General features: G+C 44.4%; 1 protein-coding gene across 1 annotated transcript in view; it reads right to left on the reverse strand.

Moving 5' to 3' along the window:
- Positions 1-7,648, reverse strand: part of FNDC1 (fibronectin type III domain containing 1) — a 45,077-nt gene extending 37,429 nt beyond the window's left edge. The window contains exons 1-6 of the mRNA XM_086460411.1: positions 7,591-7,648; positions 6,672-6,881; positions 4,913-5,011; positions 3,545-3,659; positions 2,116-2,303; positions 1,360-1,467 (exon numbers count right to left, since the gene is read on the reverse strand). Coding sequence (XP_086316537.1) covers positions 1,360-1,467; positions 2,116-2,303; positions 3,545-3,659; positions 4,913-5,011; positions 6,672-6,881; positions 7,591-7,648 — 778 coding nt within the window. The remainder of the gene's footprint in view (positions 1-1,359; positions 1,468-2,115; positions 2,304-3,544; positions 3,660-4,912; positions 5,012-6,671; positions 6,882-7,590) is intronic.
- Positions 7,649-17,821: the final 10,173 nt, after the last annotated feature.

Here is a 17,821-nt window from a genome sequence, read left to right on the forward strand (position 1 = left end):
AATCAATGTATTGGAAGGCATGGTAAGCTTTGGGGGGTTTTTTGTGTGTTTGTTTTAAGATACACAGGAGATGCTTTAATTGCAGAGGCACTGGTGTAACTTCTGCTAACTCTCGAATGCCTACTAGAGGGCATTTTTTTCCATTATTTTAATATGTGGTTGAAAAAACAAAAGGACCAAAAGACAAAAATTCCTCATTACCATGTCCTATCAAAACAATTATGAAGTGCTAAATCAGTGATTTCATTTAGCCAGTATAAATATCATTTTTGTCATTTATTTAGTTTAAAAATAAGACCTCTCCTGTAATACTTCATATCAAGAAAAACAATTATATATTAGACACGTATAAGCATTCAGCCCTTGAATATCAGGTATCTTTAAAATTATTGCCTTGGATGAATCATATAAAGATCAGCAGACAAAAATGGACAAAGGGCTAGAGAAGGCTCAAAATTAGGAGCAGATCTGAAATTTCAGATAATGTCCCTGCATGTCCCTGTTTTAAGAAATAATAATACTTGGACACAATTGCAGCTCCATTGAAGCAATTGGCAAGACTCCTACTGACTTCAAAGAGGAAGGAATTCCACCACTGCCCTGAAGAACTCACAAAGTAGGTCTTGTATGCAGCCACAGTAGACTTCCCTCCAGGCTAAAGGTTTTTTAAATCCTGAGATGCTACAGTGCTGATAAGGCACCTCCAGAAACTTGTGTAACTCAAGAACACAAGCCCATCAACCACTGGAGAACAGGAGCGGCCAAAAAAATCAGCCTGTTCATTTTCAGGGGAAAAAAGGAAAAAAAAAATCCAGAAAGCTTTTTTTAAAAAAAATCCTATGCAATCAAATAGCCACTGACAAATTAGCTTTATGACCATGTACAATAACGCTATAGGACAAAAGTCTTACACGTGGTATCTGTTGAAATCGCTATTTGTGCTTGCTTCTTAAGCTGAGGCTTTCCTCTGCAATAAACTAGAAATAAAACACAACATAAACCCACTCACTTTCTCAGCAACTACCGAACTTTTCCTTTTTCACCTAACTGTTACAAATCCTTTGAGAAATTCCCTTCTTGAGCTTCATTTCAACCTGCTTATTAATGGCGGAAGAGGTAAGCATGCACATGTGACACCCTGGGAAGCTCTGTGACATCCCAGGCACATGTTGATGATGGCTTTGCAGTGGCAGTGTGGAGATCCTGGGCTGGAAACACGAAAATCTTGCTCTGGTATAAGCCATTATCAAGTGAAAAAATCCCGTCACAGTCAGTAGTTCCAGCTTGCTGCAGAGTAGCAGTCTGGCTTCTAGAAGACCAGCTCCTTGAGGAGGTTAAAAACCGACAGTGATGACTTACCTTTGACTTTTCCTTCACTCTCTGGGAGAGCATCCCAGGACGCTGCTACAGAGGTTGGTTTCCCCTTTAGTGGCCAAACATCCAAATTTTCAGGTGCGCTGGCAGGAGCTGTGAAAGACCCATACGCAGAAGAGACAGGTAAGAAAAGTTGACCTACACAGCATACACTTTTGCTCCTTATTTTCATAGCAGAAATTCCTATATGGCCGTTTCAAAGATAAATGTGAAAAGCACATATGGCTCAGGTCCACACATGCCTGTATCACATCTCTCAGGCTCCTGTGGCGAAATTTTATTCCACACTTTTAGGAATAGGCTGTCTGCACGAGACTGCTACTATGGCTTAGCTCATGGTAATTTGGTTGTTACAGACCACTTCCTTGTACCAAAGGGGCCCGTCAGCTTCTCTGTGGTGAAGGCAGGATTTAAATTTGCTGCCCACAGAGAGGGACAGCAGCCAGGCTGCTCCTCCCAAAGAAAGTGGCACACCCAGCTGCAGGGGTCCAAGGTGCTCATCCATCCCCCAGAAATACCCAAACCATCTCCCCCTGTTCTCATCACACCACAAGAGCTGCCCTGGTGAGCTCTCCAGGGCACTGCTGCAGGGACATAGGCAGCAGCACCGAGGCTTTTCCCATGCTCCCTACCCCCTGCTATCCCAGGCAATCACTTATTCTCGCTTTCCCTCAAGTTGGCCCTATTTCACAGCTCAAGCCCTGAGATTTATGTTACCCCAAGGACCTTTTGAACACATACCTGCCTCTGGGGTCCGCTGATAAACAGACACGCTCCATTTGCCTTCCTTTTCTCCCTCCAAAATTTGGACGGCAAACTCATACATGGTGTCCGGCACCAGATTCTCCACCAGCGCCCGCCGGTTGGACACCTGCTTGTAATCCCACCTTGCCGATTCCCCCTTTTCCCGATAGCGAACACTGTATTGCCTGGGATCAGAAACACATGAAAATAAAAATTCACATGTTGAAACCTAGCATTAGCAGAAATGGAGAGGGACAGGGCTGCTTTCCCCTCAGCTAATCTGTTGGGGCATACTGGGGAACTTACCAAAAGAGCAAACAACAAAGTACCACCACCACCAAGAGCCAGCATCCTTTAAGCAAACATTTGTGCCTTCTTCTACTGGCATCTGATTGCTTCCACGCCAAGGGACAGACTGATCTTTCCAGTCTCTTACTCAAAACACCTCCTGCCCAGGGGGGAAAAGCCACAGGGCTTTCTGAAACAAGCAAGGCATCCCAGGGGGCTCCATGCCAACACCTCGCTGCCCTATGGCCATGAGCACTGCTGGACAGTTGGGAGTCACTTGCTCCCAGAGCAGCGTTGGCAGCTTGGTTCCCATGTGTCTGCCCAGACAACCACTTCCACAAGGAAACTGAGAACATCTAAAATTACCACTTCTCCTGCTGTGCCCCTTGGGTGTTTCAGCGCCGGGTTGCACAGCCCTTCAGTGTTCCCAGGCTGAGCAACACAATCCAGCACTTTCAGACCTTTGGCAGTTTCCAGCCCGTTTCTCTGTTTATTTTAGTCTCCAACTGCTGTGGCACGCTGCTTCAAGCCAACCCATCCCACTCATGTGAGCCCCTGCCCTGCTCATCCTCAGCTGCACAGGGTTTCTAGAGGGTCAGTGGATGCAGGGGGCAGTGACAGATGTCTTTCCCATTGCAGTGATGCTTCCTTCACCTACTGTATGGTTGTCTCAAAGCTGTAGTCTGTTCTGACAATCCAACTCAACATCTCACCTCTGTGGGCTGTGCCCTGTCCCCCAGCCCTTCTGTCCCCATGCACGCACAGGAGCTTGCTGACCGGGGTGATATATCAGCATTTGAATAGCAAAATATCCCCAGTTGGTGCTGATGACGTTTCAGAAGGGATCTAAACCCCTGCAGTCCAGCACTTACACAGACCTCTAAATACTACAGACCAGGGTGCAGGGAGGCATGGAGGGTACATCACCCCACATCCACCCACATCAGGTTTCTAACAGCTTCTCTGAAGCACCCCCTACCAGCCATTGTCATAGGTAGAGATACATGAATTCTTAAACCCTAACTTAAATTATTCTCATAACCAACTGTAATTAAACAAATGCAAAAGCGATCAGCAGTGTGATGGCAGCAGTTCACCTTGAGTATGTATTCAGAAAAGAAAACACAGGGCTAAATACCTATTTGCTGCAACCTTCTGTTTCTCATACAGTGGGTCTGTCCAAGCAACAAGCACAGACTGAGAGGACATAACTCGAACAGTTATGTCTTGTGCCACCTCCACCTCTTCCTCCTCTGAAATGGCAAAACAAAATATCATATCAATAACAACATCAGAGTTCTCACAAAACCCAGTAACTATCTTCAACTGATGTTATAATATGCACACAGCACAAATGAATAACAAATACAGAGGTAGTGGAAAACCAAGTACATTCGTTACTGATGGGACCCCATGGAAACATCATTTCTTCTGTTAGTTGTCTGCTTACAAGACCAGAGTTATAATACAGTCCTTCAATATTCTATCAGTCCCCAGACTGTTACTTACAGCAAGTGCCTTATTAACATACGGACATTCATTGCCTCTGGCAAACTCACTGCTAGAGCTGCCTGGAGAGCAGAAATTTTGCCTTATGGAAAATTTTGAGATTTTAAAATTTGGTTTCATTCTGAAGGACAATAAAACCAGGGGCTGTCAAAAATTCTTCAGAAGGGAGAATTCCTGCTTATTTTACATTTTTGAGTGCTTCAAACAGGTTGTTTGAATTCAGCTTTTCGTTTTTTTTATGGTATATAAGGCAAAAATAAAAAAAAATTGAGAGAAAAAAATGTAAAATCATTGAAGTGGACTGTTCTGACATATCAGAATATCTTTTGCAAATTATTTACAAAACTTTAAGTGAAACTAATCTGATTTTTTGAGGTTTTTAATTTTGATGAGGCTCCTTTTTCTATCTGTCCATCAGCCTAGTCTACCTCCTGCCACACGAAAGATTTATTACTCTTCCTATTAGTGTCACAGTGACTACTCCCAAGTCTCCCAGAGGCACAGAATGCACAAGGTGCAACTTTCCAGCCCAAGAAAGTGGTGCTGGCACGGAGATGACTCAGAACCTCATTCATCCTTTTTAACCTTGGCAGCAGTACATAATGCCTTCTTTCCAAAAGAACGTGAGAACTTTTGCTGATCAGGTTTCGGCTTCTGGAAATCAACCCTGCAAAAAAGGGGGGCAGAGATCTGACAAGAAGGCATACCGTTGTGGAGGTCCTGGCTTTGATTTAATCAATTCTTCTTATGTGTTTATTGCAGTGCAGAACATTTGCCAATAGCTAGAGAGGAGGAGATCAAAAAAAAAAACCCAAACCACCAACCAAAAAACCAAACCCCCCAACAACAGAAACCCAAACAACCACGTTACTCTTTAATGCACAGAGAAAAACCTAGCAGCTCCAGCACCAAAAGACTAGCAGTCTAAAAAACACAAAGCTATCTCATTGCATTAAATTGTCTCCATGAATTGACAGCAGATGTGAAAGAAACATACCTATGACTTTTCTTTTAGTTAAAGATGACCTATAGACAGGTTGACTCCGCCCTTGGGAGCTCCTTGATGGCAGTGAAACCACATGAACTGACTCAGAGGCTGGAGGATAAAAAACAGAGGCTTTCCTGTAAACTTTTTAATTGAAAAAGATTTTAGTCTTTTCAGGCAGAACTCTGTTTTATTATTTTCTGAGATACAAAAGGAGAAGCTTACTTGAAAGTTAATTTATTTAGAATCACAGCATTTATGTCAGGGGGTTAAACATGCATGCAGTAAGAACAGTAAAGTTTATATTTTAGAAGCAGGAAAGCAAATTATTAACATGAAAAGATCATTATAAGAGACCTATACTCTAGGATTGAGTTCTTCTCCTGAAAACTTGATTATTTAAACAACATTCGTTCACCCTCTTTAAAAAAAAATGGTATGAAAGTAATGAAAACAGTCAGATGCTCCAAACCATGTTATACAGTATTTCTCATCAATATTAAGTTGGTTACTGAACTCCCACTAAGTCCACGACAAGATTTCCACTGACTTCTGTACTGCCTGGACAGACTCTCAACCTGCAGAGCAGTGGTACATGCTGGGCATCAAACAATCAGGAGAGCGTCTCCCACGCATATGTGTCTCGACCCTCTCACCTTGGTACAGATACCAGACTCTCCTCTCTGCGAACGGTGCACAGAAAGATGAAAAAGTGAAGGGATGAGAAGTAAGTACAAGATTCCTGTTAGGAAAAGGGGGAATAACTGATACAGGTGACTGAGGAGTTCCTTCTCTTTGGATAAACAGAGATAAAGACGTGCATTTAATACAAAACCGACAAAACAGAAGGCAAAATAGACATTTACATTGCAAAGCCAGGAATTCTGTCAGCCAGCTGTGATTTTGGAATCCTCACCCATTTTGTAACCCAAGACCAGGCTATCTGTGGGACAGGCCACAGTCTTAATTTGCTCCTGTGCTGTTTGGGTATGTTTGCTCAAGTAAGTAAGACTTGTGAGTTCAGACCTAGCGTCTGCTCAGGCGAGAGAAGCTCAGGCAGCAAGACAGAGACAGGTCAGCCACAACACAGGGAAGTGACACAAATACTGCAAAGGGAAATGCTTCCGCAAAGGGAAATAAAACTGTTGCAAACCCCATTGACACCGTTAGATGGGAAATCCTTCAAACCAAGGGCAGGTGATCTAGGGCACGAGTGCAAACCATCACAGCATGGCAGGGCAGGGAGCACAGAAGAGGCCAACCTGACTGTCTCAGGAGTTCTTAGTGACCAGGACCTCATGAAGGAACTGGATGGAACATGGACACACGAGTGTAACATTCTAGTACAGAGGCCATGAAACAGTTTTAATGGTAAGCATGAAATCATTTAATTAAATCATTATTTTTTTCTTCACTGGCCTGAAATAACACAAGGACTTCAAATGTAAGAAGAGGACAAGAAACAATGGATTTCAGAGTGGTTCCACCACATGCAAGGAGAATCTGAGCTATGGTCCTTCTCCCCAGCCCTTCCCTCTGCTACTAATATGAAAAACTTGGACATGCTGTCTTTTTAACACAGCATCAAGTTCTGCTACACTTTTTTCTGTTAAGAACATGTTACAGAATGCAATTATAGTGAGTATTTTCATTTATAGGAAGAAGTAATTTTGATGGCTACAACATCTACGATCCGTGATCACCTAGCAGCTGCAGGGGATTACAGAAGTGTGCTAGCTCCCATAGATGCTGTCGGGGAAATATGACTCACCCAGTTTTCTCGCTTCCTGGTTCTGTCGCTCTTGCAGCAGTGGAGCATAGCTCATCCTTCGGCTGCTCTCTCCATACCCACGGAGATAACCTTGGGACCTGCTGCGTGGCCCCCTGAAGCCTGCTCCATAAGGTGGCTTCCACCGAAAAGATAACTTGCCATCTGGAGACTGGGTGCGCACTCTCAAAGGTCTGTTTGGCATGTCCTTCTCTTCAAAAAATAAGCAGACACACACACAAAATCCATCACGGTTATTATGAAGCACGCGACGTGTATAGCAGCCCACATAAATCTGTCGCAAGCACATCTATTAAATAACATGAGAATTAAGGTTATAATTTTATAGTTTTTTAATTTTGCTATAAAACCCAAGAGCTGTACCAACGAGAGTTCCAAGCAGGATGTACAATACTCAATAGAGTCTTTTCCCAGGCTCTTCAGACTGACTGGTGCAAGACACCAAAAGTGAAAACATATCGTAATCCAAGGACTCCTGCCAGAAACTGGGGATGTCTTGTAGCTTTCCTGTTTAATCTTTTCTTTTCTTTTTTTTTTTTTTTAAATCCCCTTTCCTTAGTTCAGGCACACCAGTATGTTATTTTTTTGGCAAGTGCTAAAGGTCAGCGTAAAATGAAGCACAGAACCGTTTCACTATTTTTAAAGTTTCTTTTACAAGGAATCCACATTAAAAGCAGGTTCTCTTCTCCTAAACCCATCACTAGTGGTTTTGCTCGCTGACAGCTTTGTATTTAACAGGTCTGCTCTGCACATGCTTCAACTCTTGACTTCCCAAATTCCCATTATAAGATCCCTTGAGCATCCAGCACTGTAACAGGTACCTTATGCAAGTCGTTTATTTTCACATCTGCTGGCAAGTTGGCAGCTTTCTTTTAAGAAGTGACACTGATGAAAGGATTACTCAAGTAACCAGTTTGATTGCTCTGAATGGCTTCTCCAGTTTTCGTGGCATTCTCCATTGCATATGACCTGCACCATGCTATGGTGCAGGCTGCAAGCAGAGTAGAAAGCAGGAAGAAAGGTGCTGCTAGCACCAGGCAGGACTGAGATCTCCCACACTTGTAGTGCTTTTTTGGTATCTTTTACATTTCACACTCAAAGCGGGTCTCCCTCAGTCTCTTGTAGCAATGCCATTTCACCAAGCACAAGGTTGCGTGAACCTGCCAGCACAGGTTACACTGTATTCAAGGTTACACTTCCATTCGCTGGCTAAGCCAGTCATTGCAATCACAGCAATGTCAAGAGAACAAGCACCTGGGACAACAACAGCTGTCAGACAACAAAAGACAATGCACCGAAGTACCCCCTACCAGAGCAACAGTGAGATCCTCTTTCCAGCACCAGTTCAGGAGCTCATATTTATTCACGACAGCACTTAAAAATGTTACTTTAAGTATGAATTGATGTCTGCATGTCCCTATATACATCAAAAGCAGGTCCTTTTCCAGTATTTCTGCTCAGGATCACCTTCTATAACCAAACTGCTCACTGGTCTTGATCTGCTGACAATGTCGCATCTTCTTACACACTCCCAACAAACGTTCTTCTATTAAATTACCCTTTGGAAGGGATCATAGCAACTCTCAAAGCTGTTTCCAGAGCTTCTCTTGAAATCCCTGTCAGAAATGCAAGGTTTCAGTGATGAGGAGTGTGGAGAAATGCTAGGCTCGTAAGGTTCAACTTAAGCAAAGTAAAGCAGCGTGTTTATCACACTCTGGATAGAGCAAGGGCAAAAGCTGAGCAACTTGCTCATCTGGCAAAAAACAGCAAAAGGGTGCTGGTATCTGCTTCTCCCTTCTACAAACCTTGCGAGGGGAAATAACAGCTGAAAGAGGTAGCCTTGTGGCAGCAAGACAACTCTGTTTTGGCTAAAGAATTAGGAACCATGTAGAAAAACAGTTTCAGCACAAAACTTTGAAGGCTATGATGCCCTGGAGTGAAACATTTGCTTAATTATCTAGAAAATTAATATTACAGTAAACACCCCTGTTTATGTTATGAGGATCATGCTGTACATATACGACTACGTTAAGTCAACTCTACGCCTAAATCTTGCTATATGTAACCCATGGGAGCGGAAACAAAGAATTAGAGAATAAAAAGAGGAGAATAAGAGGTAAAAATTGGGAGAAAGGGACTGAAGATCTAGAAGAGACATTTGACGGGCTGTGCTCCTCTTTCTCCACCCAAGATAGGGGCACTTTCTTGGTAAGAATCGTGCCTTCATCCCTGGTGAAGAATACCCTGGAAAACTTGGCCAGCATTATTATAGTATATTAGCACTATTTCGATAAGTGTATTTATCAACGGCAATTCCATACTTGTTATATCTGTCACCTTAATAAGTTACCTATATTTGCAACTTTGCTAAACTGCCTCAGTGAAAGTCCCTGGGAGGGCTCTGAAAGGCAAACGTCACGTCCTTACTCTTAATGCAACAATGAGGTGTATAACATATGCAGAGAATCACACACTTCCAGGGAACTCTGCTTTTCTACCGAGGCACTGGGCAGCAGTTCAGCATGGTAAAGCTTGCCTTTCTATTTTGCCTACAGAGAGAAGGATCATCAGTTTAAACACACAAACTCCAGCAGCTTCTCTCTTCTAGCCGCTCCTCACCACCCCAGCAAAACAAAGCAGCTACAAACCCAGATTAATCAGCCAATTAAGCTGGTATACAGACACTTCGTGTCGTCAGAGCTGGATCACAGCAGTGGATCTGGTCCTAAGTGTTTAACAAACAATAGATGCTTTTCGCTATACAGTAAATATGGTTGCTTTCATGAAGCTTCCTGACCACTTTTCAAGAATGTTCTGTCACGCACTCTTAAAAAAAACACCTGCTCCCACATGGTTTCTTCTTCTTGCTCTCCTGAGAGAGCAAGCTCAACACAGATTTCGAAAGCCCCTTAAGTCACTGATTGTGCAGGCACACAGCTTTCATTCACAGCACCACCATGAAGAACGGAAAGAGGGCAAAATTAAAGATGGAACGGGCCCCTGGAGGTCTCTTCTCAAACTCCTGCTCAATGACAAACTACATCCAACACTGCATGAGGCCAGCCCTGGTTATTCCTAGCTCAGTCTTCAAAACCTCCCAGGACAGAGAAGGCACAGCCTCCCTGCAGACCGGCTCCAGTGCTGCACCAGCTGCCTAGGCTGAAAGATTTCATCAAAGAATCAGTGAATCGTTTGGGTTGGAAAAGACCTTTAAGATCATCAAGTTCAACCATAAACTGAACACTGACAAGTCCACCACTAAACCATGTCCCTAAGCACCGCATCTTTTAAATACCTGCAGGGATGGTGACTCCACCACTTCCCTGGGCAGCCTGTTCCAATGCTTGACAACACCTTCAGTGAAGAAATATTTTCTATGTCCAATCTAAGCCTCCCCTGACACAACTTGAGGCCATTTCCTCTTGTCCTGTCACTTGTTACTTGTGAGAACAGACCGACTCCCACCTCACTACAGCCTCCTCTCAGGTAGCTGTAGAGAGCCATAAGGTCTCCCCTCAGCCTCCTCTTCTCCAGACCAAACAGCCCCAGTTCCCTCAGCTGCTCCTCATAAGACCAGTTCTCCAGACCCTTCATCAGCTTTGCTGCCCTTCTCTGGACACGCTCCAGGACCTCAACGTCCTTCTTGTAGTGAGGGGCACAAAACTGAGTGCAGTATTCGAGGTGTGGCCTCACCAGTGCCAAGTACAGGGGTAAAATCTCTTCCCTTCTCTTGCTGGCCACACTATTTCTGATACATTTTCTTAATGTCCAACCCAAACCTTCCAAACAGCAACTTGTGGCTGCTGCCCAGCGTTAAAGTGTTACAGGTGGCCTGCCACCACCAAGAAGTGGCTTCCTTGCAGCCCCCAATCAAGTTGGCTGCTGTGGGATGTCACTCTGTCCTCCCATTTGTCAGACTGGGTCAGCCCTGCTCCCGCAGCCTCTCCTTGTAGGTAGCCGTAGGTAGCCACCACCTCCCCAGATCTCATCATCTCCTGAGCAGCCAAACCTTGGCCAGAGGGGAGTAACACCTCCCCTTGACCAGCCACACTCTCCCGGGTGCCTGTGGCTTGCTGGGCTGCAGTGCAAGCACACCATTTGAGTTTCCTCTCAGCGGCCCCTTATGTCATGGAGCACCAAGTGCCTGCTGGCCTAGGGTGGCTGGAAGGGATGCTGCAGGCCATCAGCTCTGCTCCCCCAGTAAAAGCCATAGCTTCCAACTGGAATTAAAATAGAGTTGTAAGGGACAAAGGATACAAAAGGAACCATCCCAGCCAGAGAGCCATATGGAAAGTATTCAATCTAAAACAGATGTGGCTTTAGGCAAAGAGAAGTTTATCGACCCTAATGCTGAACGCAGGGGATCAGCTGAGATTTTAAAACCAGGGCTTTCTAAGGCTTTGATTACTTTCCTTATGGTAGCACCACACTTTACTGCCCATTGTTCCCATTTCAGTGGTTAGCTCCAGTTTCTATTTATCTTTCCTTGTCACAGTTTGACTGGCAGAAATCTGAAGACATCCAGGATGGAGCTATCAGAGAATGGTTTAAATGGCTTTGCTGGTAACTGCTGATCGAAAAAACCCAGTATTTTTGTGTGAAGTCTGGGCCAGGCTTGACCAGAAATGGATTTCTCATTAAAAACAAAGAGCAGCAGCAGGAGCTTGTCCACCCCACTGTAGCCCACGTCCCAGTGAGGGATAAAGCTGAAGTCCCTGACCTCAGCCACACAGAGGGAGAAGGTGAAGCTGGGCTCACACCACCTTATATGAGCACCTGCAGGGCTGCTGTCCCATCAGGCTCAGCCGCACCGTAGGGCCAGCACTCCCCAGACAGGACATTTCCCACTCAGGACAGCAAGTCACTGCCTCCTGCTGTCACAGTCCCTGCACCTGAGCACTCTCCTGCCCTGGTCTCCCCCTCTTGTCTTGACTCCACGAAATAGCCTGGATTTCCATGGGGAGGATAACGCTAGAACTGTGGAGGTTGAGCAACAAGAAAAGCTCACTGTGTCCTAAGGACCAGAGGTTGGTCCTGCTGGCCAGGCCCATTCATCTTCAAAATAAAGGCAAAAACATTGTCCTAAACAAGGTACACTTATCAGGGAAGGGATGGGAAGAGGAAGAAATAAATCCCATGCATCATTTAAGTCATTGTCAGGGTTTGAGGCTGGGCTGGCCACTAACAAATGACAGACACTCTCTATTAACCCCTCTCCCCTCCCAAAAGGGAATAGGAGAGAGAACAAAGGAGAGAGAGACTTTACAGTTTGGAAAAGAAAACTAAAACAGCTTTAATGAAATATATATAACATGTACAAATATATACAAAACCAATACCGAACCCAACTACCCCCCCACCCTGATGACAATATGTCACCACCACGCTGCAGGGCTGGTACTGGGGCAGTCCCAGGCTGGACTCGGCAGCAGACAGGGACAGAGTGCTGGAGCTGGACTCAGGCACTGGATTCAGGGATGTACGGATCGGGATCGATGATGGAAGAACAGACAGAGTCCTCCTCAGACGTCGGCCATCGAAGAAGAGAGTGAGACCCTCATGATCTCATCTTTATACTGAATATGACGTATATGGGATGGAATACTCTGTTGGTCAGGTTTGAGTCACCTGTCCAGTTCGCTCATCCCTGTAGGTGCGACCCCTTTTCACTCCCAGCACCCCAACAAGGAGTACAAGATTTAGCAGTGATCTTGGTTGCTACAAGACCAAGTATAAGCAAGGGCCTCTCTGCACACCATTCCTTGGTACAAACTATAAACATCAGGGCTTATCACTGCTAGAAGCAGTCACTGTCTGGAAAAACATGCTGCTGTTTCAGAAAATGCCGTTAGTTAGAGAAGACTTAACTGAAAAGTTAAAGCACTAAAGCAGAATTAGTTCTGATTTAGCCCAAACCAGGATAGTCATTCAGTTCCCAAAGTAGCCCCTTCCACTGAACTACCCTGCAACAACTATCTTGGACAGCTCACAGCTAACGAAAAAAGAATTAGATGATGCTGTTACCACAGGTCAAGTACTATGAGGACACATTCCATCACCTTCCTGTACCACTAAGATTCCATTCACTGCACATCTAGGTAATGGAGGTGAACCTGGAGACAGCAAGATCTGAACCTGCTCAAGAGACTACACAGTGGATTTTTTTTTGCCATACTGGGCTAAAGAAAGCAAAACTTCTTGAAAAATCAAGGTATCATTTCAATCCTAGACCAAGGAAGACAAGAATAGGTCCAAGAAAAGGGGCATGGAGAGGAGGAGTGAAACAGGGGAGATCAACATCAGTTGAAAGAACTACTATAATAATATTAAAGGTGACAGGGCAATAGGAACACACATGGAAATCTGATGCAGAGAGGGAAGAAAAGTAGTGCTGAAACTGAGAAAAGGCTGAGTGAAGTAGCATGAGCAGAAATGAGGGAAGGACTAGACAAAGCTAGCCACAGGATGCTGGGCTTCATTCACCCTCAACAGGACCTTACACAAATCCTGAAACCTCCTCCAAACAGGTTAAAAAATAAAAATGGCCTCACTTAAGCACAAATATCTTCTAGGTATATAAGTACACCAATCTCAGCAACAGTGGTGTGGAGATCTGTAAATAAAACCTCATCCTCCCAGAGGGAGAAAAGACACATCAGATTATATTTGGGAGTTCGGATTCTCAGTGATGCAAGAAGCGGTAGATTTACCAATAGGAGGACCGAGTGCAAACATTGGCATAACACACCCCCACGTCACAGGACGGATACATTGCACTGCTGCTCACTCCCAGCACCAACACCACAGCTTCCCATCCAGGTCAGCTGAGTCCAACCTAGATAAATGGGCATCCAGAAATGGCCCAGGACACTGGTCACTTTTAGGCCCCTGAGCAGTGGGGAACATTTCCACCGCTTCCCTGGGCTGCAGACTGATTCTGCCAGGCATTCCCATCTACTTTTTGCAACGGTCTAAACTTGGGCAGGTTGCCTGAATCCTCAGTGGAAGATGGCCCTAACGGGTATCAAGACAAGATTTTGGATAAGCATGAAAGCTGCACAGCTGACAGGTACTACAGTGCCTGCAGTTTCTCCTATCAGAGACAGGAGATCTGACCTTTATGAAAGTGTACAGGACCGCAGCTGCCTGTTCCCCATCTAACACCTACTCTCGCACACCAGGAACTCAACTGGATTTCAGCAAACTCTGGACGAGGTCCCAAAACAGTAGCAAAGAAAAAGCTGTCTTCAGATGCATTCACTCCCAACCCCTTTTTTTCTAACAAACTATGGGAACAGCTACCAAGTGCTTGATTGAACTGAAGGTTGATTCTTCCCCACCTCCCCACTATTTGCTCCTGTAAATATCGCTTTTTTTTTTTTTTCCACTTTTGGTTCCAAAACTGATTCAACAGTTTTCTGGACCTCCACTCTGTTCAAACTAAATCACCTAGTAAACACCTTCAGACCTCATCTAAAGTGCTACTTGAAATTAAAATAAAATCAAACCCTTTTCTATGTTCTGGAAAATGAGAAAGAGTTACTCCCTTGTGGTCTCTTCAGTGTAGAAATCCAACACTACCTACAGCTGCAGGAATTTGTGTATAGTATCTTGGCCCCCAAATTGCAGGGCTGATTAAAGCTTCGGTATTGACTTTTTGCAGTTGAAACATCCATTAGTACTGCCAAAGTTCCCGTGCATGTCAGGACTGTGGGAGAACATTTTACAAATTATGTAAGCCCAGAGCATGAAGTCTAAGCTGAGGGTAAAACATCCTCTAAACAACCACACAAGGAGGCAGCTTGCACTTGCCAAATCACACAGATTCTTCAGAGGGCCTCATCAATTATCTAGCAAAGGAAAACACAAAATAGCTCCAGAAAAAAAAGTGAAGTACTGACCCTAGTAATGAGTCTATAACTGTGGGGGAAAATATCGCAACCAACTCAAACCTATTAAGGTATAAGTGCAAAAAAGTTGAAATATGAGGTCACAAAAAATCAGGCCCTTCAATTTACCACCACAGGTCCAGGTACAGAATACTTGCTTTCTCCTTCCCTAGTCAGCAAAAACTTTTCTACATTTTCCTTCTATGTGCCATTACTTCAGGACTGGAAAACTGGACCTATAAAATGTGTTCTGCTGCAGAGAGGTCACATATTTGGCACAGTCAGTAGACAACACTCATGGAGTCTATAAACATCTACCAACCTCTCTTTTCACTTCAGGCAGAAGAATGGGAGGCCAAGTACAGTGACACAGCCATGGGCAAAGTAAAAGTTGTAGCTGCTTAGAGATAACGAACTCATCAGAAAGTAATCATCTGCCTTCATTAGAAAAGGCCAAAAATCCCAGCTGGCAAATGGAATCCCGTCATGGGCAACTTGACCAAAAGTCATTGTAGTCTACACTGCAACAGCAAACTGGTGGGATTCTCTGCTTATTTTGTTTTGTTGTGGTGGGGGGTGGTTTGGGTTTTATTGTTATTTTTATCTTAGAAATTATGTTCTAAGCATCAAATGAGACTGACTGACTCTGTACCCTGGATTTGAGATTACTGCTGCTTTAACAGTATGGAAAAGTAAATAAAATGTGCCAAACTGTTCAGCTCATTCACCCTTCTCAAAGAGTAGATCCCTGTTTTAAGAAGTCCTTAACTTCTCACTAAGCACAATCAATTGTCCTCTGAGGTAATAACCTTGCACCACTGCAAATCTGCAAGAGCAATCCAGTTTCAGAGCCGAGCAATACAGTTTACAAACACCCTGCAGCATGCCTCCCAAAACCCACCACCAAGGCTAGAAAAGTACCTCAGCCAGCTGTGGTTCCTAGATATCTGAGCTATTTCTTTGGGATATAACACTCCCACCATGCACTCTCATAAGTGTCTAAGCCCTACCACCATGAAGATATTAGCTGTACTTGTAGCAAAAAAATTATAGTTAATAAGTGAATGGAAAAAAGGACACATTACGTTTTGATTCTTCAGCTAGCAACTCTAAAATTAATTCCATTTGTGAGGTAAGACCCTTTGGACACATCCACACTCCTAAAACACTGTGTCAGCCTCTCCTAAATGCAACTGCTTGAGTGGTGACACTCAAGTTCATGGCACACAAGGCAAACACATCCCAGGGCACCTCTACAATTGCCCTTGTTTGGCAACTTGTGAAACCAAGACAGGCATCTGCCCCAGGGGTGCAGAAAGACTGAGGGACGTCAGCCCCACAGAAGGCACCAGGGAAGCCACCGGGGTGGGGAAAGCCCCACACTCAGGTGGCAGCATTCATGTACCAAAGGCTATATCATGGCCAGCCCTTCACCAGGCAAAAGAGTTCACTGTTTTCGAAAACACTTTGCAACATGATCACCCACCCTTTCTTCATGCCTGCAGTGGGCATTGTTTTCCACATGGTGCTCTACCATCTTCCAACAGGTAAACCACTTTGTGCATTGGCTTTAAGGGTTGGGACAATTCCAATCCACTATTTTATTTTTTCACTTCATTTGAAATAGATTACAAAACACAGTGTATTTGAAAAAGGTGAAAGCAGAGCTTTACTAGCAGAGCCAGGTGTCTAAAACCCTGTAGTCCTTTGTGCAACTCAAGGCTTTCAATCCAGTTGTTATTCATGAACAGGAAAAGAAAAACGACATTCTACCATACTGAGAAGCACAAGGGAAAGAGAACATCCACCTTTCTCATCCAGCAATCCACACAGTGACTCCTGCTTTGCTTCTCATCTTCACATACTCTCACTGCTACCTATATCCATACAGCTATCCCAAAGCCACATCAGCAGCAGAAAAGTAAAGAAGAAAGAGGACAGAAGAAATATCACAGGAAGATACTTGTTTTCCACCCAAAAATTAAGGCACCAGGTCACTTTGGCAAAGTATTACTGGATTGTTTTTTTTTTTTTAGTTGACGGTTTGATCCAAGCTTCGTTGAGAAAATGGGAGCAATTCCACCAGCTTCAATAAGGGCTGGATCGGGGCCATCCCAAGAAGAGTTCACTCTGCAAAGATCTTTCCTGCAGTCGGTGAGCCAGCTCAAACAGTGCTGATGTGGCCTTCTGAACCGAGATGTTCTGACTGTTCTAACTCCAGAAAACTCTGGGCTCATTGATTTACTTCAGACCAGCCATGGCACAGAGCACAGCACTAAGTCTAGCGGGGATCTTCGTGGCATTGCAGCGGTTAACATGTGTAAAAGCCTATGTATATGATCAGAGAAAGTAGAACTGAAATGGGAGAACAAATCCAGCCTCAGGCTTACTGGGTTGGTAGGTCCTATAGCATTTTAAAATGCACTGTCAACCTTGTCCCTATGTGGGCGGATCAACTTTTTTAATGCCACTAATTCATACACTCAGCATCGTCCTGGAAATAAGCCAATCAGTTAAAGCAGTGGAGGCAAGTGACACATAAATCCTTTGTTTCTCACAGGAAAAAAAATAATCTCTCAGCACATTTCCACACACTTCTGCTTGGCGCAGAAAGCAGGGACTGGAACACTTTAGTTCCTGCAAAGCACAATGGAAAGTGTGCCATAATTCACCGGGCTCCAGTCAGGCGTTTTGGGCAGAGAACCAGTATCCAACAGTAATGTCTGATTTAAGCAAAGCAATTCATTATACATCTGTAGAGGAGTTACCTGGCATCCGGAGGACATTCTTTAAATTGACAGCATCAACAGAAGTTTCTAGTGTTCCCTTTGAAGAGCCCTCTGAATGCTAAGCACAGTAGGACTAGGGCATTTTCCAAACTCAACAACGTATTTCTACACGATTAATACATGTATTATGACTTAAGAACAACTGAAAGTGAATTACTGAAGGCTTCACATTCTCCCTCTGACGTCCATGCACAGGTTTTCTTCTGCATCAGCACCCTCTGAAGGGAGCCCACCAAGCCTGGGCTACCCTCTTCTCCCACACCTGCTGCCTTTGGACACCTCCCATCTGGGCTTCTCCAGTGACCAAACCACCATGGTGGTAAAAACCCCCAGCAATTCCAAAGACGCTGTGAAAGCACACTGCAGCAGTGGCCCTGGTCTGCAAGCATCCATCCAAGGTGTTGTCCAACACCTGCCGCTTCACCGACTTGGAGGAAAGGTGGTACTGAAGTGA

The sequence above is a fragment of the Leptosomus discolor genome, chromosome 2 (assembly GCF_034619465.1).
Source record: "Leptosomus discolor isolate bLepDis1 chromosome 2, bLepDis1.hap2, whole genome shotgun sequence".
NCBI classification, from domain to species: domain Eukaryota; kingdom Metazoa; phylum Chordata; class Aves; order Leptosomiformes; family Leptosomidae; genus Leptosomus; species Leptosomus discolor.